Below are 25447 nucleotides of genomic sequence, written 5' to 3'. Positions count from 1 at the left end.
TCTTATGTGCAGGTTGGGTTGATTGGCCATGATAAAATTGTCCCTTCGTGTCAGGGGAATTAGGAAAGTAAATATGTGGGGTTACAGGGATAGGACCTGAGTGGGATTGCTGTCAATGTAGGCTCGTTGGGCTGAATAGGCTCCTTCAGCACTGTAGATTTGACGATTCTATGGCGTTTCTGTTCTGGAAGATGGGCAGTGGGGGGAAGAGAAAGGGAGATAACTGCTGGTGGAAGAAGGGGGAATACTGTCAGTGAGATCTTGGGAACTGAAGTGTATCAGAAGCCATCCATTTCCAGACAAATCAATCAGAATGCCACGCAAAATCCAACAATCTTGTCAGAAAGGACCACAGATCGTTCTGTCACTCTGCAGCTGTTCCAATTTTGTTTCAGATTCCAGCATCCACAGTATTTCTGCCTTTGTCAGAGTGTGTTTGGGTGCTGCTTAAATGTAACATCAGGACCTTTGACCCAATGAGGTACTGGCAGGGCAGATGATTCAGTGCTCGTCCTGCTATGGCATTCAATGAGCTCCTCACTGATGCATAAATAAGCTAAAAAGCGGATAGTGTGGCGCAATAACCTTCCCCATTGCCCAGCAGGAATCACACAGACTTTCCCATCCACTTAGCCTCCAAAAAGAAAATTCCACTCTATGTTGCAATAGATTTATCTTAGAAACTCACCATTTCTACCTCCATAGGACACTGAATCTCAACATTGAAGTAACAGTTTTTTCAAAGACACGGGTGGCTGGTAAACTTTAGCATGATACTGTCCCAGGTGAAATTGAACACAGTTTTAATGAAACATTGAGAATCAAGCTTTGAATTATTTGATTTAGAAGCTGACTCCAGAGGCAGGGTTTTCCAGACAACCTGCCCAAGGTCAGTGGACCTGTGCACGGTACAACTACCCCCCCTCCCCTGCACACGATTCTTGTGGCAGGCGGGGCAGGACGGGAAAATTTGGCCCCAGGTGTTGAAACAAATGTAGACAATCACAATCTTGAAATCAGAGGTATTTAATATCACAATAGACCCTTGATACAATTATATTCAAATTAAAGATTGGCATGACTGACCACTAAAATTAATTCATTTTTAAGACCCATATTCCTGAATCTTGATGGAACTGGGTAGTCACCAACTGAATTACTCATCAGCTGGGGGAAGGGGCAGAATACAACAGGCTGCAGAAACTGCTACATGGACGGTCAGTAAATTAGAAAAAAAAACATTGATTCAGCAAAGTAAGACAATTTTTAACCTTACATCATTTGACTTGGACCTGGTCCAGGATACCAAGGGAAAGTCTGTTTATTAAAGCAATCCAGTTTGTATGTGATTCCCGATGCAACCAGCAACTGCAACTGTGATTATCCATTTCAACTAAAGCTGAAGGCCTCTTATCAAGGAATGCTTTTTAAAGATTTGGACAACTTATTTTGAGTGCTTTCAAGATGTATAACATTCGAGCAGTACAATTCTGACGGTCCTGCATATTGACACACAATGCATCCCTTTTCATAGATATCACTCAGTAGGTCAGAACCACGGACACATCTGAGCAGTAATAACATTACTGTTTAAAACTAAAACACTTTTACTTGTAGACAATAAACGCGCGCACAGGGACAGATTAGACATGGCTAGTGCTTGGCTGCCACCAATTTGGTGTCACTCAGAATCAATTCATGATCAATTTGGTCGTATGATATTAGAATAAATCAACAAAGTATTGTTAGAGCTGGATGCTTCCAAATGTGCTAACTGGTCAGTAAGGTTTGTGTGCACATATGTATCAAGACTATTCTTCCCAAGCGGCCAAATGATGCAGGACACCATACTACTTTTAATATAACTGCTGAAATTTGTAACATGTACATGTAAATTAAAAATGGTCCATTAAATATGACGAGATGATGATGCAATGCACTGCAACATCAGTGTGCAAAGCCACAAAGCGGCTGATAAATCCAAGATCCATCGCAGGGAATAACTCTGAATTTCTGCTGCAGGAAGGTGGAAACAGTGAAAAATCTGACTTAACTGATTTTACTTTTTTTCTACAAAACCCTAATAAGATCCAATGATATACGATTTCTTGCATGATCAATCTCCATCACTTTAACTTCTACCCTCTCACCAGGGCCAAGCCCTAGGCTTTTACGCCTTTTAGACGCAGGTAGCTTGGCTGCAGTAATGTAACGAATAGGGATCAGACCTGATCGGCCAACACCTATGTCCACAAAGACACCAAAGAGAGTGGCATTTTCCACTCTTCCAGTCAAAATAGTTCCGTTTTTCAGGTCGTTAAGTGAGACGATGTTCCTTTTAAAATCCTGTTGTTCAAATCCTGCATGGGGCACAAAGCAAGGCAGATTAGCAGCAAGTTCTGTACTTTAAAGACAAAAAGTAAAAGCTTACACTCTGGAAGTCAGATCTGAAAACAAATAGTCGCTTGGTAGCAACTCTTGGAGAGTGGAAGATATTACTGCCACAGTTAAATCTAGATTTTTAGAGGAGGCATGAGCCTCCCTAGAAGTGTGGCGGGATGGAACATCTGTTCACACAATGTCATGAGCAGTGACTGTGCTATTGTTTTCAGGGTCTATCTATTTGAGTGTATGGGTGAGCTCCAGATGTTGAAGCTGCCTCTCAGTGAAAGCTTGCCGATTGGGGTGGGAAATACTGTGCTGCTACAGGATTTCAATGTCCGTGCAGCTTAAGGGATCAGGCAGCTTCGCAATATTTTTAATTGGATAGGAGAAATATTTGTCTGTGGAACTGAAACACCTGCTGCAAGAAATGACTTGTATCGCATCTTTCACAATATCTGGCTGATCAGATGTTTTGTCATGCAGCTGTTTCATACAGCAAAGAGATAAAGAACCAGTTCACATGTTTCTGTAGTCATAGACATTTACAGCTTGGAAACAGGCCCTTCAACCCAACTTGTCCATGCTGCCCAATTTTTATCACTAAACTATTCCCAATTGCCTACATTTGGTCTATATCTCTCTATACTAGTCTCACCCACGTAACTGTCTAAATGTTTTTTAATAGACAAATTTGTACCCACCTCTGGCAGCTCGCTAAAGGCACACACCATCCCCTGAGTGAAAAAAATTGCCCCTCTGGGCCCTTTGATATCTTTCCCCTCTCATCTTAAACCTATGCCTTCTAGTTTGAGACTCCCCTACAACTGGGAAAAGATGTTGACGATCTACCTCATCTATGCCCCTCATTACTTGACAGACCTCGATAAGATCACACCAAGCTTCCTACGCTCCAGGGAAAACAGTCCCAGTCCATCAGCCTTATAACTCAAACCATCAGGTCCCGGTAGCATCCCAGTAAATTCTTCTCTGCATTCTTTTTAGTTTAATAATATCTTTTCTATAATAGGGTGACCAGAACTGTACACAGTATTGTAAGTGTGGCTGTAGTTGGTGGAATCATGTCGGCCAGGATACCAACATCAAGAGCCCTATGTTCTATTTCTAACAACATCATAGAATCTTGTACATCCATCTACCTGAGCAAGTAGACAATTCTTAATTTTACATTCAAGAGGCTGCACTCCCTTTGTACTCCATTTCTTTTATTCATTCGTTGGACCTGGGCATCACTGGCTGCCCAGCATTTATTGCCCATCCCTAGTTGAGGGTCAGCTACATTGCTGTGGCTCTGGAGTGACCTGTAGGCCAGATCAGATAAAGACAGATTTCCTTCCCTAATGGACATTAGTGAACCAGACGGGTTTTTCCGACAATCAGCAACGGTTTCACGGTCATCGTTAGATTCTTAATTCCATTTATTTTTAAAAAATTGAATTCATATTCCACCATCTGTCGTGGCAGGATTCTAACCCATATCCCCAGAACGTTAATTGAGTTTCTGGATTAGTAGCCTAGTGATATTACCACTAGGCTATCACCTCCCCATTACATGTTCAAGTCCTGCAGTTGGGCTTGAATCTATGACTTTCTGACTAAAGAGGTTAGAGTGCTATCACTGAGATGAACCATAGGGCACAAAGATTCCTGTTCGTAAATCCGAATGTGAAAGTGCTGTCGTAGGAAGCTAGGCACAGGAAAGAGGTTTCATGAAGAGCAGCATACAGTCAATGCAAGGTGAAGGCCCACTCGACCAGTATCTGCACTATCACTCAGTACAGGAAGATGTTTAATTACTTTCACCGGCCAGGCAAGTCAATATTAGTCAACCACTTCCCAAAAACATACTGTACTAAACATTGACAATGAGCTTTTCCTCCGTGTTGAAGTTATTGAATAATTGAGCCTCAACACCCTAAAGGGAGACTGGTGCTCTTCACAGCCCCATCTTCACCTTGATGGAATTTTTCACTCGTATCCTTTAGTGAAATTTACACCAGAATATGCAATGGTTGGGAAGCAGGAAGAGAAGATTCATGACTTTTGACAATATCTTTGTATCTTCTGTGTGAGTGAGTGAAAATTCTAGAGGTTGGCTCAAACTTCTTTCTTTCAGTTGAGTGTAGCAATTTTGTTTAAAACAGAAATATGTGCCAAAATGTATAGAAGTAGACTGTATCCTTGGAGGAAAGAGACGTGACACTGAGCAAAGGGAAATAAAGTGATAAATCATATATGCTTGAGGGGATTAACTCTTTTACGTCTCCCAATGGCTGAATAAGAAGTATGCAGCAGTTTTGCAGCAGGGCTGCCTGACTACAAATGAAGAATGGCTATATCCCATGGGCTGAAAGAACGGATTCGAAAGTTAATGCATGATATAACTTGAATAAGGCAATATAACATAGATGGAATGTGTTACTGCCCATCAGGCAGCAGACAGAAATTATTACATTGCTCTTTTTTCTGGAAATTTTATTCATCATTTCTCTTTCCCTAAAGGTGTTAAAGCAGAAATCCAGCAAGAGGAGAAGCTCTGGTGATAGTTCACCCACCTGACCCCTCATTTCTTAATCTGACTCTAGAAAAGCTATGGAAAGCATGGGATGTGGCAGCAACAAAGCCAAGGAGTGACCACCTGGAAGTAAGAGGTTGTGAGACCTCTTACTTTCACACACACTCATCCAGCAGCAGGCGACTTCTGTGCTCTTTTGAGATCAACCAGTAAAGCACAGGCCAGAGATCGAATCTGGGCATTTCTGGAACTGTACCGTTCAGCTTCTCACGAGCTTAACAAGATGAGGTGCAAGGAGAAAACATGAATTATTTCTAAAATGCATCCTTACAAGATGAATCACAGAATCTAAAGTGCAGAAGGAGTCATGCGACCTACCACAATCTCACCAGTCCCTATCCCATTACCCCATGTATTTACCCTAGCTAGACTCCCTGACACAAAGGGTCAATTTAGCATGGCCAATCCACCTAGCCTGCACATCTTTGGACTGTGGGAGGAAACTGGGTCCCGGAGGAAACCCACACAGACATGGGGAGAGCATGCAAACTCCACACAGACAGCGACCCAAGCTGGGAATCAAACCTTGGTCCCTGGTGCTGTGAGGCAGCAATGCTAACCACTGTTGCTCCCCAGTGCTGAACTGGGGTTATCCACCCAAATGTACATGTATATTATGACTTGCAGGTCTTGACATATGCATAACAATAAATGTTGAACAGAAACAATTTTACCTCTTATACTCTGTATTAATAATGCTCTTGCAAGGTATCGATCACATATTCTGCCAATCGTGTTAGGAATAATTTGTTTCTCATGTTTATTTTTTTTAAAGATACTAATTTATATATATCATTTAGTCCTAGCTCAGTATGCACCTTCTGTTAAATATCTAAATATCATGACTATATTCTTCAGTCTGCTTATGAGCACTCAAATGTAATTATGGCTCTTTGGCAAGGAAAAGAATTGGCTAAATAAAAAGTTTAAGGAGGAATGAAGTAACGATCCTTTTCTGTTAATATCCACTCCAGAACCAGTCATCTGTTTCTGATTCCATGAACCTAACAGCCACACGTACTTGTGTGCACATAACAGATCTGGCAGATTAGGTGAAAAAGTTGAGTAACTTGCATGTTGCTGTTATCCTTTTGGAGCACACTACGTATCAGCCCTTTTGAAATAATAACTCTTGAGGAGTCGAAGTGTGCAATCAAATCTGACAGAAGAAAACAAATACGGTGCAAAGACCTTCGAGGAACTTGTGAGTGACATCAACACGACGATCAGAAAGCTTTACAGCACCGATCACAAAATAAGCCCACTCATGCTTGCAGCTGCCACTCATATTCAGAGCTGGCAAACTCACAGTCAAATAACCACTGGCTGTTCCCAGGCAAACTCTGCTAAGATTGTATTGTGACGTTTATAGAGTCTCTGTGCTAGAAAGAATATGTGAGCATCAACGTGACAGTTAATTGGCACTGCTGATGTACTTTGTCAGCGCTTTGTTTGCCTTCTTCTATCTTGTGAAAACCGCAAACAAATAAATGACTGGAGCACTGTGCTGGTAGATCTGCGGTATAGGAATCAGATCAGAGTGCGATCTTATGTCAAGAATCCTATCTTGAAAGGTGTTCGCTGGATGGGAATTTACTGGGACAGAAACTAACTGAATACAAAAGATGAAGTGCAGATAAAAACAGAAAATGCTAGAAATATTCAACAAATCGGACAGCATCTGTCGAGAGAGAAACAGAGTTAACATTTCCAGTCTATGACCTTTCAACAGAATGTGGAGATGCCGGCGTTGGACTGGAGTAAACACAGTAAGAAGTCTCACAACACCAGGTTAAAGTCCAACAGGTTTATTTGGTAGCAAAAGCCACCAGCTTTCGGAGCGCTGCTCCTTCGTCAGGTAACTGGGAGTTCTGTTCAGAAACAGGGCATATAAAGGCACAAACTCAATTTACAAAATAATGGTTGGAGTCTTTACAGTTAATCAAGTCTTAAAGGTGCAGACAATCCAGTCCTGGCTGGAGACAATACACATCTCTTTAGCCTGTGCGTAACCCTCTCTCCACTCACATTGTATTGTTAAGACTTGATTACCTGTAAAGACTCACATTCCAAAATATCTTTAAGAATTGATTACCTGTAAAGACTCGCATTCCAACCATTATTTTGTAAATTGAGTTTGTGTCTTTATATGCCCTGTTTGTGAACAGAACTCCCACTTACCTGACGAAGGAACAGCGCTCCAAAAGCTAGTGGCTTTTGCTACCACATAAACTTGTTGGACTTTAACCTGGTGTTGTGAGACCTCTTACTTTCAACAGAACACAGATCATTAACCAGAGGCATTAGCTTGCTTTCCTCTCTTCACATATGTTACCTGACCTGCTTAGTATTTCTAGTACTTTCTGGATTTATTTCACATTTCTTCCGTACTTTGCATTAATGAAGTGGTGAAACTATTTTCAAATGCAATGAGTCTTTTTTTTACTGTGAATTAAAGCTGAAAGTAAACACAATGAAGTTTCTCACACACTGAAATCAGCCATGTGTAAACTGACACAAAAGAGAGGCAGCAATAAGTATGGAGTTTTTCATTTCCATTATTGTAGCTTATGGGCCACTAAAATGATTTTTCAGTAACTAACGCAAAGGAAAAGTGTATATGGATAATTTATATCTGGAATCAGCAAACCGTGATCCACAATGCACAAGGAGGTCAGGAGGTGAGTGCTGGAAGTGGAGCATAATTAACCTGAGTGGAGGATTAAGTGATGTCAGATACCAGATAAGAAACATTCAACTGATCTCAAGGGCAGAGCCTTCAAAGCATATGACAATACTTGCAAGCTCTCTGAAAACGTGTGGCAGACGCATAATTTCAACTGAATAGAGAGGGCTACTAGAGAGGGTTTCTCTGAAATGTGTGGCATTGTAGAGAGAATGTTGGGAACTTCTGCACATGCCACGTTGACATATATCCTCATGGATATGTTAGGAATGAGGTTTACAGGCTTTAAACTCTCGGGACTGCATGTCTGCATGAAGGTCTTGATCTCCGTCGAGGTTCTTTAACAAAGTTCTTCAATGGGACGTGAGAGTCGCTGACAAAACCAATATTTGTTGCCTCATTCCTAATCACCCTTGAATTGAGCAGTTATCCGACATTGTGGGTCTGGAATCACATGTAGGTGGCAGATGTCAATCCCTAAATGACCGTCAATGACAGTTTCATGGTCCCCATTACTGAGGCTAGTTTTCAATTCACATTTTTAAAAAAATAACTAAACTTCAATTCCAGCAGTTGGCATGATGGAATTTGAAACCTATTCCCCCAGAGTATTAACCTGCATCTCTGGATTACTAGTTTAGTGACATTACCAACATGCCACCATCTCCCCCTAAATGTGGTGTGCTATAAGACTGACTTTGCAGTTTAGCTGTTCTTCTTCCAACAATTTGTCATGGGCCAAACATTTTGCAGCCTTTCCTATCATTTTAGCAAAATGCTTCAAATGACTTTAATAAACTTGTTGGAAAAATTGAAGTCCAGACGATTAAAGGGGTAGTGGCAGCACAGACATGAAATTGCCTGCGAGGCAGAAAGTACAGAGAGGTAATGTTTTCAGACTGGAGGGAATTGTAGTGATGTCCTCTGGGACTACGATCTTCAGAGCACTGCTCCTTTTGATAGATGTTACTGACCTGGACATGGGCATACAGGGCATATTTTCAAAGTTTGCAGATGACATGGAACTTGACAATGTAGCAAACAATAAGAAGGATAGATTTTTGTGAAATGATTTTGGAAAGGAAAACGGAAGAGGCATTTACCATAAACTAAATGGTACAATTTTAAAAGAGTCACAGGAACAGATGACTTGGGGCCTTAGTATGCATGTTTTTGAAGGTGACAGAAGTTGATAAATCTGCTGAAATGGCACATGAGATCCATGGCTTATAAATCTAGGCAGAGTTCAAAAGAAAGTAAGTTACGCTATACTGTTATAAATTACTGACTAGATCTCAACCAGTGCATTCTGTTCAATGTTGAATACCACACTTTTGGAAGGATGTCAGACTTTACAGAAGATAAAGAGAGGAATTAAAGTTTATTTATTTATTAATCACAAGTAGGCTTACATTAATGCTGCAATGAAGTTACTGTGAAAATCCCTAGTCGCCACACTCTGGTGTTTGTTTGGGTATACTGACGGAGAATTTAACATGGCCAATCCATCTAACCAGCACATCTTTTGGGCTGCAGGAGGAAACCAGAGCATCCAGAGGAAACTCACACAGACACAAGGAGAACATGGAGATTCCACACAGACAGTGACCCAAGCCAGGAATCAAACCCGGGTCTATGGTGCTGTGAGGCAGCAGTGCCAACCACTATGCCACCATGCAGCCATTATTTGAATGGTATCAGTGGTTTTGATGACATAGAGAGACCACAAATGGTGATTGTTCTCTTTGGAGTTGGGGTGGTTTAGGGGAGATTTAATAGGTGTTCAAAACGATTCAAGGTTTTGACAGGAAGGCACTGGCTCCACAAGCAGGAGAGTCAATAATAAAAGGAGACAGAATTAAATTGGCAAAAAAAGTAAATGGAGGGATCAGCAGGTTTTGTTTTTAATTCAGAGTGCTGTTGACAAGAGGATGATTCTATAATAACTTGTAAAAAGGAAAATTTGCAGGGCGACACACAGAGAGTAGTGAAGTGATACAGATTGGTACTTTCTTAAATTGACTTGTTGTCTCTCTCTCTCCCCCTCCCTTGGTAGGTGGAATTTTACAGTTCCCCACAGGTAGATTTGAAGGCAGCGAGCTTGAAAAACAGTGTGAGGACTGTCCACCGCATACCTGTTCATTCACAACCTGTCTCCAATTCCAAGGGGATGGTAGTGCAGGCTTTGGTTGGCCTGCCTGTTCTTAGGCGTAATGAGCTTGTTAACTGGCCAATAACAGGTCATTTATGTGCCTCATCAAACCCCTGTTACTATATTATCTGCAGAAGGGGAAGGCCCTTGCTAAGCAGGCTTTAACTGTGTGGGGGTAGTGTCAGGAAAGGTGAGGGTGGTAGCTCCTCTGGGGACCCCCGTGCCCAAAGTACCTCCTCTCCTCTAAGATCATACTCACCCCCTCTTTAACCCTTCTGGTCTCTCAAGCCAGGCCCCCAACCCCCATACATCCCACGCTGGGGCTAATACCCTGGACATACTGTCAGTCTGACAACTATTAGCGCTTCTTCTTTGAGGACTGGCTGCAGTCCCAGCAGTGATCACCAATTGAACCTGGTGCTGTTGGGGCTACAGAGCTACTGGTCACCTGACTGGTTAGTAGCTGTCTAGAGGGAACCTCCTCCCCAGTTGTGGACGGAAATCTGGCTGTTAGTCAATCGTTAAATAATTGCTGGACAGTTTGCAAAGGTGTGGAACAAATCTCTACCAAATCTTCAGGTAGCCAGATGGGAGATCCTGCCATCTGAAAAATTCTGCCCCAGAGACACTGACAAATGGAATAAAGAGCAAGAAATTTTGTTTGACAAAAGATCAATCAACAGCACAATGAAGATCCCAACATCAGCCTTCTTTAGATGTTTATGTGAGCTACTCCTGTCTTACTGTGTTAGAATCATAGAACTCTACAGTGCAGAAAGAGGCCCTTCGGCCCATCGAGTCTGCACTGAACACAATCCCACCCAAGCCCTAACCCCCATATCCCTCCAACCTACACATCCCTGGACACCAAGGGGCAATTTCTTAGCATGGCCAATCAACCTAACCTGCACATCTTTGGAGTGTAGGAGGAAACTGGAGTACCCGGAAGAAGACCACGCAGACATGAGGAGAATGTGCAATGTTGCAAGTTAGATCAGCAAATTCTTAAGTACCAATATTTGAACTTACGTCTAATGATGCCAGCTTGTTTAAAATCTATCACCTTCTTGGCTGCACCTTAACCATGGCAGAATTACCATATATCTTCTCTCTCACATCCAGTGAAATATGGGATGCAATGTAAAGGTGATGTAAAAATGGTATTTGGAATTTCCTGTTTAAGTCTCAAAGTACAACCCAAGTTTAGTCACATGTACTGAGTTTCCATCGTTAAAATCTTGCTGCCGTTTACACCAACGAGGTGTTATGGTCCTGCCGATGGCGCACATGCCACTGCGGGCTTCCTGGTAGCAAGGGCTGCATTCAACTGGAAACCCTGTTGACAACTGAAGGACCATAAGATCCTACTGCCATGGAACACACTGCGGAGGGGGAATAAAATCCTGCCCTACATCAAGCCATTCGAATCTTCAAAATAAAATTGGAAATTTGATGCAACGTTTATTTGCCCCTATTTTTAATTGCCATTTGAATAAGAATGGTTTCACTTTGATCAATTGCTGCGGAGATACAGGAGTAAGCTTGCTCATCATTCTATATGCTGCATGAAAAATGGTTGCAGGTTTCAGGTGGGCAAAATAGCAACTAGATCTATAATTGGAAGACTCTATTTTGAGATTAGTTGCAGAATTTCATTGTTAGTTTACTACCAACAATGCTAAATTCAAGTGTAAATATTGACAATAATAATTAGGGATTTTATTAACTATATATAAAGCCAGATATTTATAAAATAACGATTTACTTAAACTAAATGTTACTGAGCTAACAAAGGGAATTATTTGATATCGTAAGAACGCATTACCTGCTCTAATGTCATAATCATGAGGCTGTGTCAGTCCATCAATAATCATCTGCAACGTTGGCTCTGTTGTATCAAGTCTTTGAGCCAAGGCATCCATCAAATTGGTTTTCAGCGCTGCATTCACTTTACACAGCATAGCAGATGCTCCAATGTCAGACAGGCTTCCGTCGATGAAAGATAAGAATCTGGAAAAGGTAAAGAAAAATATGAAATACAATTAAAACAACAATAAATTGCGCACAATAGCTGCAGACACCTGGACAAGTTGCTCCACTCTGTAAATACATTCTTCACAAAAATAAGAATTAATGAAAGTTTGTAACGATCCATATTATGGCACCACCAGAGGATTTGGATTGTGGGAACAATATGTTACCGATGGCCCACTAGGCAGACAATTGTCCAAGCCATCACCTATGTGAAGGAAGTTGATAATATTCCACATGCAAGAGTTACGGATCATGAAATTAATGGATTAAAAACTAGCTTGGAAATACGAAACAGATGGCAATGTTAAGTACAAAAAGCTGTGTCAATGACTTGTGGAGCTTCAGGACCTTTTCCTCCAAGCTTCCAAATACACTATGTCCTTCACACACTTCTTTCTCAATGCATCCTCACAGTGTTTAGAATCAGGACTAACCGCATCCTTTTCAGACTTTTATTCATCCTCTCCCCGTACCTTGAAGCTATAGAATTCCTTGCCTCCTTCAGGGCTTCCTTCCTCCTACAATCTGTGGAATTTTTAAACCAAAACCTACTGTCCTGGTGTAATAATTCCCCACTTATCTCATCTTTTAATTCATTTTTCAACTTTAGCGGTGTTTTGTATTTTCGCCTTGGCCTCGATTTCTCAAGAAGTGATAAGTATAAGGAACAAAAAAAAAGTTTTTGCAAAGATCAGGCCCAGATGGGCTAATAAACAGTAGTTGGATTTTAATGTAGACAGATGTAGAGCAATGCATACTGGAGTAGTAAAATAACGAACACATGAACATGATTATAATGATGGCCATTAGCACATGTGGAAAAGGAAAAGGATGCAAGTACAATTATTATTGTTCACTTCGAATTTCCAGTTGATATCAAGCAGTTTCCAAAACAGCTAATCGAAAGCAGATTCCATGTCACAGCATTACAGCTTAAGTTATTCTAATATTATATGCATTGCGGATGAGGCCACGTTTGGAATAATAGTTCCAACTTCAACTTGGGGCAGCAGATGTATAGGCCGGAACAGGGTCAAGGAAGACGTCTAATGTCCTAATCTTTGCAGCATGAGGCCCAGGAGATTTCAACTCCCAGGTTTCATCTGCGTACAACTAGTTGGGTTTCTGTTCAAAATCAGCAGACAGGAGCAAAACATTACGAGGCAGGAATGGTCCCAAGCATTCAGTTAAGTCACTGAGCCTTGAGGCCTAGGATGGAGGTCAAACAGAGGTAAGGGAGAAGTAAACCTTTGTTATGGTGCCTGCAGGAGATAGTAGGTAAATTTCATGTGCAATTTTAACAGGCTATCACTATCCAGGTGCAGCTGGACAGGCAATATTAAATTTGCTCATAATATACACTTTTGGACAGTCATCATCAAAAATAGTGGTCAAAAGTTGAAATAATGAAAGTGAGGAATATAAAACTCTTAAGCTTTACAGATTCAAATTTGATCAATTTGGAGAAAGATGATGCATGCAGGAAGTGGGAGAAGGGTTGTTGCAGGATATGGAGTACTGGTCCTGGACCTTTATTTCTTTCAGGTTTAATTATCACAGATTGTTCAACATAGGAGAGGATCCATTAATATGCAAAGAACAGCATAAGCCTCAAATAAAGCATTTATTAGGGAACAAACTAGTGGAAACAGACTGGCAGCAAAGGCAGTTACGTAGCTTTCTAAAATGCTTAGATAAATATTTGTTATAATCCTGAACTGAACATTATTTAGAAGGATGTAAACAGAGATGTTCTTATAATCCATGCAATGTGATGGTTCCTCTATAAATAACAGACCTTGCCAGTGATGTCCACGTTCCATTCCTGAATTAAAAACTCAAATGGAGAGTGGCAGGATTCAGTTAAATAATGGGAAAAATAAGGAATAATGAATATTCTTGGAGTTTTGTTTAGTCATAATTGAGGATCAAAGGGGATGGAGGTTATTCAAGGTTAATTTGTTGGCCTGGAGTCCAAGGTACGTAGGTACATAATCTGTGGAAGCAGTGAGCCTGGTAGCTAAGCAGTCTATTCTAATTACATATTTTTTTAGGCTCCTATAAAGGAGTCTGCCTACATATTTTTCCCAGACCTCTAATCAGTATGCTACTTGAAACATTGCATTAAACCTAGCACTAGCCCTTCTTGTTATATATTGATATGTCAAAAGACTTTCATCATAGCTTCTGTTATACTCCCCCATCCTACTTCAAAACTTAATTGCCTCTTCAAAAGACTGTCATGCTGCAGACTGTTAGACTTTAACAGATTCCACAGCCACACAGATGTTACAGCACCATAACCATTTGAAAATTAGTACAAATATACCATTACTACTATAATAACAGTTGAGCTGAAGTGACTTATAGCCTGTAACATAATCTCCTGGTTCAGATGACATCCAGAAACCAAATGAGCTGCACTGCAGTGGTGCAGGACATCACTTAAATAATTCAATTGTACATTACAGCCTTGTAAAATTTCACCCAAACGCAATTCACATATTTAAAAAAAAAAGTACTGTTTCTACCAGCAAACTACCACAGCAATGTCACTTAAAATTGAAACTGCAATCAAAGAGAATTAAGTATAACCTGCAGTCTTTCCCTTTATTTATAAACCCTTACTGCATACGGGTGTATTATAGCACTTCTGAAAAAAATCAGACTCCATATGGTAAACTGGTGATCTCAAATGTGAAGAATGCCATCGGCCTGTAGCTTTCAAGACTACAACACCTGTGAAAGCTGAGGAAGTTACTTTAGATCCCCAGATGAGTGCTAATGCCATGTTGGTATCCTATTTCCTTTTATGCAAATAGATCGCAGCCTGTTTGCCACATCATAATTGGTCAGGAATTGGGCAAATGACCTCTGAGATAATCGACTTCTTAACAGTACCTGTAACGAATCCCCTCCTTGTGATATCCCTTCAAACATCCTTGCAGCTCACGGTTCACAGTGAGTTGGATATTATGCGGCTATAATGGGAGGCTGTGGTAAGGATTGTGGACGGATGGATATCATGAGGCAAACAGCCTTGTAAGAAATCATCCCAGAGATGACAAACTAAATGTTTTTGATTGGTTCCTGTGAAACAAAAATAGCCGCAGGTGGGCAGACAGACATGCAAAGGGAAGTGAACAGAAAAAAATCAAAATGTTACATAAAATTTCCACAAAATCAGGAGCAGGTATTTCTCTCCACAATCCAGCTGCTAAAGATGTGGCTTTTTTTTAAACCAAGTAATTAGCTTTAACGACTGAAAAACCTATTATACAATAGAAACTTATAGTGACATTCAAACAAGAACGTAAAGCATTAGAGGCTGTTGACAAGATCTGTCAGTCACCTGAATTCTCCTTGCTAATTTGCCAAAAAACTAAACAGGAGCAAAGGAAAAAAAAAGTAAAAAAAAATCTCAATTTTTCTTTCCCGATGTATCTTGTGCCTAAATCCTACAGTCGATGAGCAAATTGTATCTGCCAATTGTGAGACTTGCTGCTGCTCAATGCATTGCCATGAGCTTCTGCAAAGCAAGTTGCTGCAAAAGTGAAATGGAAACAGTTCAACACCCTCAGCGGGGCATCTGAGACTTGCCTGAACAGGACTAATAACTATTTATCTCCTTAATAAATCAGGTTGAGGCATTGTTACTGGATAGCCCAGTGTCTGAAGCAGCAAACGTCAGTTAGAATATTAAATTGGATGTCAGGTGAAGTATAAAACCTGTAATAGAGAAAGAGAAAGAAAGATGGGATTCAGAGAGAGTGAAAGAGACAACGAAAATGGAAAATAATACAAAAAAGTCTCTAAAAAATTAACTCACTAAAATTTGCAGGAATGAGACTCCATATTTGTAAAGTCTATGTTCAGAGCCAGGGAGGTTGTTTGGCAGTAATTAAGATTTATCACAGCATTAAACATATAAATTGAACTGGACAAGCCTCAACCTTCTGTGGCAAGTTAAGTCCAAATTTATGACATATGTATACAACAAATGTGTAGAGCTTTCATGGTGTCCTGAAAGCCAGATAGGGAGATGCTCTTTTCACAATGATAAGAGTGGAGCAACACATCTCAGACAACAACCTCCGGATTTTCCCTTGTGTGGTGAGTGTCCCTACGAAATTCAGTCTGCAAAGAGTCACATGATCTGGGCAACTGTTAGGGAGCAGAGTGGAGGAATCTCCCTGATAAGCAGGGGTTGCTGTTCCAGATTCCTCTCGGGAGCTAATTATGCTTCTGTATGATCTTTGCCTGTAAATAAGCGTGTTGCTGGTTTTCCCTCAACCTGGTGAACAAGAATTATTACACCATGTAACTGTGTATCTGCTCTTGCCTGAAGTCACTGCCTGATCTGTGCGTAGGTAGCGGTGAGCTCCATTAACCTTACCACTATTCTAAGGCATTATATATTATTTTTGGTATGCAGGGTATATGTAGTCTCTGATAGCTTTCATTATACCCTGCTATTTGAGAACGATACAATGTCTTATGGTTGCACAATTTGGACACAAGGTGCCTAAAATTTGTTAAGACTACTTTTGAAAATGTTCCTGGTCACCACTGATTCTCCAAATTTGTAATGCTCACAGTAATATGTTAAATGGCAACGAAAAGTAAAAACATTATTTCTTTCATTCTATCATGATTATGTCTATACAATGAATGGACTATGCTTTTACAAGTTGCCAACTCTGGCTGGACTTATTTTGAGGGTTCACCAAATGATCATCCATTTCTGACTGTCTAGCTCCAGTAATCCAACATGTCTCTCCTCATGGTACACCACTTCCCCACACCAATTACAAGTAAATGGACTCTTCATTATCTGAAGCAACTTTCTGTCTGTCAACCATTGGTATCTTTTCAAACATTTTGATAGGGAACAAGTTTTAAAAAATGAAAAAAAGAACGATAACTTTAATGCTTTATGATTTTCTGCTGGTTTGCTCACAGCAGTGTCCTGTAGATGTATCTTTACATACTGGAGATAGCAGGAAAATTCTGAAGGGTTGGCAACCCTTGACCTTTTAATATCTTGAATAGGGAGACCAATTAGCTCAGTTGGCCAAATTGTCAGCATGTGGATCAGATTAATGCCAACAGCACAGAACTCAATCCCCGCTCGGGCTGAGGTTGACTCAGAGGACTGTCTCCTTGCCCTATCCACAGTAAAACAAAATCATGGCATTTTGCTTCAGTTTAGCAATTAATTGCCAGGCACCCACCTTTGGATAGAGAACTTACAAACAAGAAGAATGCCTCGATGGTCGGAATTCTCTGGCCATTTACGCTAGTGGGATTCTCCAGTCCTTCCAGCAATGCATCCCCACCCATGGGTTTTGCAGTGGTGCGGGGTGACATCAATGGGAAATCCCATTCACAGCAACAGAATCAGGGAATCCCGCCATTAGCAAACAGCACGATGCCTTCCACCACTGGGAAACACGCAGCTGGGAGGCCAGAGAATCTCACCCAAAATCTTCTTTTTTCAACCCAGTGTGTCTCTGAACACTATTTGATTTGCATAATCTAAGCATGCCCACTTTCCCACAGATGCACTGATATTCAACAATAATGAAGAAGCCCAGTAGCATTTTCTGTTCAAAAGTTGTTCAAAGTGACATTTCAAATCTTTATAGTTAAGAAATCAGCTAAAGATAACTCACCTAGAACTTTAGACAAAATATTGTTAATACAAATTCAATATCATTTGCCCATAGGGCAAGTGGCGATACTTCACAAGTATGTAATTGGGGATGTGAAATGTACAGTTGTAATAAAAATGAATTAAAAATTCTTTGCACTATCAACTTAAAATTGTGTGGATACAAATTAAATACGAGTATAGAAATATATATATGTAGGCCAATCATTTACTACTTTCACAGAATAATGCATGGTTGTGAAATTCAATCCCTCAGCACTGTTTAAAAAATCCCAGAGTACAGTTAAAAATTTAATTTATTTAGACAGTAAATCATTAAGCACTGTAAATCACTGGACTCACTGTAATGCCCTAAAAAGGTATAAACGCCCCTCATTGTTGAAAAATAGTAACTTGTGCCATAGGCGATCCATTAATAATTCCGAAGTAGCTTATAACTCTATAACCAGCTCTCTAAATACTATGAGCAGCTTCCAGTAATTGCTTCATTCTGTACACCATTCGTTGTTTCACTTACAGCAATTTAGCAAATATTCAAAAGCTCCAATAAAATGATCAATATCATCTCCTTATCTAAAACTTGATATCAAGTTAGATTTAATGAAATTATTCCCAGCAGAGGTATATGCTAAAGGAGCTGTAATCTCATTTACTGGGTTTGCTGGTGGTATGCATTACTCTACCGACTCATAACCACAATATTACCATCTCTCCTTCTCACATGCTTCAGGTTGATACTATGGGCGGGATCTTGCAGCCGCGCTCACCCCAAAACCGGAAAACCACCCCCCTCACCCACCCTTTTGGGTCAATGGACCTTTGCAACGGTCCTGTCCTGCCTGCTACATTCCCATGATCCTGTCCTGTCTGCTACAATTTCCATGGTCCTGTCCTGCCTGCTACAATTCCCCTTGAATCCACATTGTTTTTCTTTCCTTTTCATACTTCTTCTGGATTTTAGATTCTTAGTGAGATTTTAGCTCCTCACAACCTGTAAAGTATTTTCAGTAATATCTCGTGAATTTTGATCCTATGTCCAGGATAATGAACAGAAACTCATTAAATTATTTAACTACGAAATCTACCTGGTGGCTTCACATACCATCAAAATCAACAAAGTTTTATTCCAACAGAATGCAGAATACTTTGAATACAGGAGTTGGGACATCTTGTTGAAGTTGTACAAGACATTGGTAAGGCCACACTTGGAATAGTGTATACAGTTCATCCTATTATAGAAAGGATATTATTAAAGTAGAAAGAATGCGGAAAAGATTTACTAGGATGCTACTGGGACTCGGTGGTTTGAATGATAATGAGAAGCTGGATAGCCTGGGTTTTTTTCTCTGGCATGTCAGAAGCTTCAGGGTGATCTTATTGAGGCATACAAAATAATGAGGTTCATGAATCAGTTAGATAATCAATATCTTTTCCCAAAGGTAGGGGAGTCTAAAACTAGAGGGCATAGTTTTAAAGTGAGAGGGGAGAGATACAAAAGGTCCAGAGGGGCAATTTTTTTCACACAGAGGGGGATGTGTATCTGAAACAAGCTGCCAGAAGTAGTAGTAGAGGTGGGTACAAATTTGTCTTTTAAAAAGTGTTTAGACAGTTATTTTTTTTTACACAGAGGGGGATGTGTATCTGAAACAAGCTGCCAGAAGTAGTAGTAGAGGTGGGTACAAATTTGTCTTTTAAAAAACGTTTAGACAGTTATATGTATAAGATGGGTATAGAGGAATATGGGCCAAACGTGGGCACTTGGAACTAGCTTAGGGGTTAAAAAAAAGGGCGGCATGGACAAGTTGGGCCAAAGGGCCTGCTTCCATGCTGTAACCTCTAGGACTCCAACAGATTTCAGTTAAGACACTCTCAATTTACTGAATAAAGAAACAAGTAACAATAATGCATAATTTACTGGATATTAAAATCAGTGTGTTCATCACGACATTCCACTTCAAATGACTATGAAAACTAATGTTACCCTATCTCAATGGGAAAACAATAGTTTCAACATTTACCTGTAATACCAGTTGGTGGTTCTACAATGGGAAGAGTAAAAGGGGGTGTGTGGTGGCGAAGATGGGGATGGGTCAATGTTAATTGTTACGCAACATTAGTTGTTAACCTCCTTACCAACTGGAAAATAATCCCTACCATATTGCTTTCACCCCCTCATCAGACTGGCACCCAAGAAACACTTCCTCTCACCACTAATCATCCACCCAGCTTCTCTATTTCATCCCTTCACTCTGTGTGAAATGAATGATGTTAAACTCTTTTACATCAAGACTTTCTACCTATACTAGTTTACAAATTGCAGTAGCAAACTGGCCTTGGTTTTCTCAGTTCTAAACCAACTCTATGATTTGAATTATACACAGTCATAAATGCTCCAATAATTTTGGTTCTGAATAGCTGTGTTCACTAAATTGTACACAAAACTGAGCACAGCATTAAGTATATTTTTGTTTGAATGTCACATAGCTCCTTGCCTTGGGATCAACTAAACGAGCTATTGCAGCATCCGTATTGTTATGAATGCCAGATTTACCTACTCATCCACAGCAGAGATCAGGACCTCCAAATCCTGAAATACTTCACAGAGTGGGCTGCACAGGTGCAATTCTGCATTTTTAAGTTCTTTGGGCCCAGAGCCCCTATGACAGGAGGGAAAATGGCACAAAAACCAGGGCCACATGACCAGCAGTGGTGCTCCATTGAAGACGAGAGACTTTGGTGACGGGGGAAGACAAGGGGAGAGAACCCAAAGGGTGAGATCACAGAAGAGAGTCCCAGACAGAGACAGGAAGATCATAGAAACATATAACGCCTATGGTGCAGGAGGATGCCATTGAGTCTGCACCCCACTCAGACCCCATCCCTGCAACCCTGTGTATTCATTCTGCTAATCCCTCTGACACTAAGGGGCAATTCAGCATCGCCAATCAATCTAACCCGCACATCTCTTGAGTGTGGAGAAAACTGGGGCACTCGGAGACAACCCACATAGAATGGGGAGAACATGAAAACTCCATACAGTCACCCAAGGCAGGAATTAAACCTGGGTCCCTGGCAGCAATGCTAACCATTGTGCCACCATGCCACCCTATTGAGCTAAAAATATAGTAAAGGGATGTGGTTAGCAGACTTTAAGTGAACAGGACCCAGGAGAAACCCTGGCAATCAAAGAGGGCTCAGGAGAAGCAACATGAGTTCAGGAAAAGATCTCAAGATCTGAGAAGGCAATAAAGGTTTGAGGTCTTCGTGCTGCGAGTCGCTGGGGCAAAGGTACCCCTTCTGAGCTGTGGTGTTCTGCTTGGCGTCGCCGAAAAGCTGAAGTTATGCTTGCGAGTTGGTGCAGAAGTGCATTCTTGGGAATTCAGGGTAACACATCTCAGGAAGTGAGACTGAAACCCTGCCAGGTGCGGCGCCCAAGTTGGAACAACCTTTGGAGAGAATTCCCAGGTTAGTTCTTTGAAAGTGAAGACGGGAATCCCTCGTGAGAGAGAGACATAGCTTCAGTGAGGTTGGTTGTTGAATGGAATTTGGATGGGTTGTTGAGAAATTCGTGGACTCTGTTTTGGTTACCCTTTACACTTTGCATTTTTATGCAACATGGTGCGTTTGACCAGATTTTGCTTGCTAATTCACATGTACTTCACAACCACCCTGAATGTTAGAGTATAAGATAGAAACTTTCTGACCTTGTATGATGTTGGGAACAATTAAGTTTAATTTATGTTTCGTATTTGTGTGCAAGGTGAATCTTGGGTCTAGTTTTATTTTTAGTCTTTCTGAGTTGAGTGCCAGGAAGATTGTGACCCTGTTTGTGTACATGCACTTTTAATGAGGTTTTACAACTCTTAAAGCGAAGTGATGAATTACTACGGGTTAATTTAGTGAAGTTAGAGACAAAATCATAAAGTTGAAAAAAACTATGCCACTGGAGTCCAGAGCCATGCAGAGAGACAGAGAAACACAGAATGGCTGTCAGTTAGAGTGCATATACCAGAGAGCACAGGCAGAAGATCTAAAACTCTTGAGTAAGAAATCTGCCAGACTGCTGAAGAGCTGAGTTTAGGAAACTCATACCGCTTGTTCAGAATTTGAAATAATAGTGTCTTTACATTGCAGTTTTTAGGTGTCTCAGTAAGTACCAGCTGAAGAAAAGCATCTTGTGAATGCTCAGAAGTCAACCAGAAGAAAATCGGTTTGAAACCAAGCTAGCCCAAACCTTAGTACTGAGATAGTGGTAACTTTTCACTGGAGATCTGTGTCTGTAAAGGTATTCCTGAGATAAAAGAAATAGTGTGAGTATGAATCATTTTCTGGTATCTGTATTGGAATCTTTCCGAATGTTCTGTCTGGTATAATATTAATCCATTGTTTTCTTGTTTAATAAAATGTTTATTTCTTTCCTCAACAGCAGATTCTTGTGAATCTGTTCAGTAACTGCCCTGCATGGCTTCCAAAAAATAACAAAGTTAGGATCTATCAAACCAGGTTTCACTCTGGGATTTGACATGGCCAGTATTAACACCAGCTGGGATCATAACAATAGTAAAATTTAATTTTGTTTGTTCAAAATCCATGGAATCACTGAGCAAGTGTCTTCAATCAAGCTTGGTCTCCTTTAAGCAAAATATTATTGATTGCTAACCAAATCATACCAAAACCCTGGGGAGGGGATCTGGTTCATGGTCATAACAGTATGAAGTTGGGCTTTGACCCAACTACACTGCATTCAAATTTGTTGTGATTGTGTTAAAATAACTGCTGTCCATTTTAAATTAGATAAAAGTGCTTCAATTTATCATGGTACATCACAGTGTGTGAAAGTCTGCCAGGTTTTTCCTTGCAAACATCCACAGCACAAATATCAGGCCATTCAGTTCAACTTGTCTTTGACAGTATTTATGCTTTACACGAGCCTGCTCCCATCCCTCTTTACTTAGCCCTATGAGAATAACTTTCAATTATTTTTGCCTATATAAGCTTTATCTAGACTCTCCCCAAGTACATTGCTGCCATTTGACTAACTGGGTGGTAAGTTGTGCATTCCGATTACTCTTTGGGTAAATAATTTCTCCTGAATTGTCTTTTGGAGGTAATACTGATTATCTTATTGTTATGTCACCTAATTTTGGTTTCCTCACAAGTAGAAATGTTTGCTGTATGGCTATCCAATCAAACCTAATTCATACCTTAAATTTCTCTATCAAGAAAGTCCCCAGCCTGATAAACATTTCTTCTCAGTACTGGTATAATCCATATTTTTACAACAAAGAGCAGAACTGTGTTCCAATTGTGGTCTGACTAAGGCTGTATACAGGTTTAAAACAACCTCTCTGCTTTTCAATTGTAGCCCTCTAGAAATGAACCCAGCGTTTGGTTTATTAATGTCCTTTAACTATCTTCACTTCATCACCATTGATGTAGACAGAGGCATGTCCTCCCACCACACTTCCTGAAGTCGACGACTAGCTCCTTTGCCTTACTGACATTGAGGGAGAGATTATTGTCATCACACCATTTCATCAAATTCTCTATCTCTTTCCTGTACTCCATCTTGTCGTTGTTTGAGATCTGATCCATCACAATATTGTCATCAGCAAACTCGAAAATGGTGTTGGACTGGAATTTGGCCACACAGTCATGAATTTAAGAACATAGGTACATAAGAAATAGGAGCAGGAGTAGGCCATCTAGCCCCTCGAGCCTGCCCTGCCATTCAATAAGATCATGGCTGATCTGTCGTGTCTCAGTTCCACATTCCCGCCCTCTCCCCATAACCCTTAATCCCCTTGCCTATGTATAAAGAGGCTGAGGACACAGCTTTGTTGGGCACCGATGTTGAGGGTAATTGTGGAGGAGGTGTCGTCGCCTAACCTTACTGATTGCGATCTATGGATTAGGAAGTTGAGGATTCAGTCACACAGAGGAGCAGAGCCCTAGATTACAGAGTTTGGAGACAAGTTTTGTTGGAATTATGGTGTTGAAGATTGAGGTGTAATCAATAAATAGGAGTCTGACATAAATGCCCTTGTTATCCAGCTGTTCCAGGGTTGAGTGTAGGGCCAGGGAAATGGCATGTGCTGTGGACCTGTTGCGGTGATAGATGAACTTTCCTGGGTCCAGGCAATCTGGAAGACTGGAGTTGACGTGTGCCATGACTAGCCTTTCGAAGCACTTCATAATGATGGATGTTGGAACCACTGCGCAGTAGTCATTATGGCACACTGCCTGACTTTTCTTTGGTATAGGGATTTGGTCAATGATGATTTTACCAAATAAGTTTGGATTGTAACATGCTTCATTGAGAATCTGAAACTCAGTTTGGCCACAGCCCTTAAAGGGTTACAACTCACTGTTAAAAGTGATGTTGCGGTATTGATAGAAAAGTGAATTAATGCCATGTCACAGTGGAGTGGTTACAGGAACAGGAACGACTGCAACTGATATTGAAGAGTTCTGCTTATGCTTGTTATGAAGGCTCACAATGCTTCATTTTGCTTGTGACTGTTGAATTAATTAGACATAAATATCAAAACCACTATGAATAAAGGTCAGTTTGCACTGTAATGCAGCAGAGAATTTATTCTTAGATGTTATTTCCAGTTGTTTTGTCTTTGCAGACTGCAACAGTTGGACCTTTTAAAGTCACCCCTCCCTACACCCCAAAACTGAAAGGACCAATTGGCCACAGTCTTGGCTCTCCCTCCACAATAATAGACTGACAGGTGTAGCCAACTTCCCATTTCATAACTGTTCTGGGAGCAGCACATTTTGAGGCACCCTTGCAGTCTTCAGCCTGCCTTAGCATCGCCCGCCTCACCCAACAGGGCTAGACGTCGCTGCAGACCCTCTTATTGGTCCAGTTGTTTCCCTGGTCTGTTCGTCATTTTCAATTGGATGTTGCATCCAGGACCAGCTTTTTAATTGGTCACGTCCAGGAAGATCCCAGCCGACATCCTGTCATGGCCACCTCCAGGTTCCCAGCCAAGAATTGTGACTCAGCTGGGAAAACTCAGCTCATTAGCTATGCTTCTCTCTCAACAGCTGCTGCCTGACGTACTGAGTAGATCCAGGATTTAAAATGTTAATCCTCGTAGATTAAAACATGCAATGATAGGTGAAAGTGGCGAACGATTTGCCACAATACAGTAAGATGTACTTAGCAGAAAAATAAACAATGAAGAGAAATCCATACATCACATCACCGAAAAATAAAATGTATGCTCATTACTAAAACCATCATTTGGCACACTGCAGCTGCAATCGATTATTGCTCTCCCATTGGTTAATTCACCCGTGTCTGTTCTACACATTCTTCATCTAAAAAGACCATTTTTACCAGAAAGAGAGAATTCCTGGTAGATTGAGTCCCTCTGGGTCAGACAGAAAAAAGTCCTGTGTAGAAGAAATCTAACAAATCTGAAGTCTTCATGTCATGCATCAGCATGAGTCTGTACTTCTTTTGCATTGAACTCTTGATTGTAATGGTGGCAATATCATGCTGTCAATTATATAATTTCATCTAGATCTTTGCTTTTCAAATCAAACAAGGTGCCCACCTGGATCTTTCATAGAGTCATAGAATCCCTACAGTGCAAAAGGAGGCCATTCAGCCCATCAAGTCTGCACCAAACACAGTCCCACCCAGCCCTATTCCCATAACCCTACACACTTACCCTGACACTAGAATCAATTTAACATGGCCGATCAACCTAAGCCATGTATCTTTGGAATCTGGGAGGAAACCAGAGCACCCGGAGGAAAGCCACGCAGCCACAGGGAGAAAGTGCAAACTGCACAGTGACAGGAGAAATAGTCCCTTTTATGTCATTAAACTACTATTGTACCTGAAAAATTAACACTTTGGATGGAGAAAGTGCAAACTCCACACTGACAGGAGAAGTAGTC

General features: G+C 40.8%; 1 protein-coding gene across 3 annotated transcripts in view; it reads right to left on the bottom strand.

The window, feature by feature from the left end:
* Positions 1–1010: 1010 nt before the first annotated feature.
* srbd1 (S1 RNA binding domain 1) overlaps positions 1011–25447 on the bottom strand; it is a 240207-nt gene continuing 215770 nt past the window's right edge. For all 3 annotated transcript variants that reach the window (XM_080200634.1, XM_080200635.1, XM_080200636.1), the window contains 2 exons: positions 11642–11826; positions 1011–2360 (listed from right to left, as the gene is read on the bottom strand). In XM_080200634.1, the coding sequence (XP_080056760.1) occupies positions 2071–2360; positions 11642–11826 (475 nt within the window). In that variant the 3' untranslated portion in view covers positions 1011–2070. The remainder of the gene's footprint in view (positions 2361–11641; positions 11827–25447) is intronic.

The sequence above is a fragment of the Carcharhinus amblyrhynchos genome, chromosome 12 (assembly GCF_965287045.1).
Source record: "Carcharhinus amblyrhynchos chromosome 12, sCarAmb.v2.hapA, whole genome shotgun sequence".
In the NCBI taxonomy this organism is placed as follows: Eukaryota; Metazoa; Chordata; class Chondrichthyes; order Carcharhiniformes; family Carcharhinidae; genus Carcharhinus; species Carcharhinus amblyrhynchos.
The sequence above is the reverse complement of the archived record's forward strand: the minus strand, read 5'-3'. Positions and strand labels throughout refer to the sequence as shown.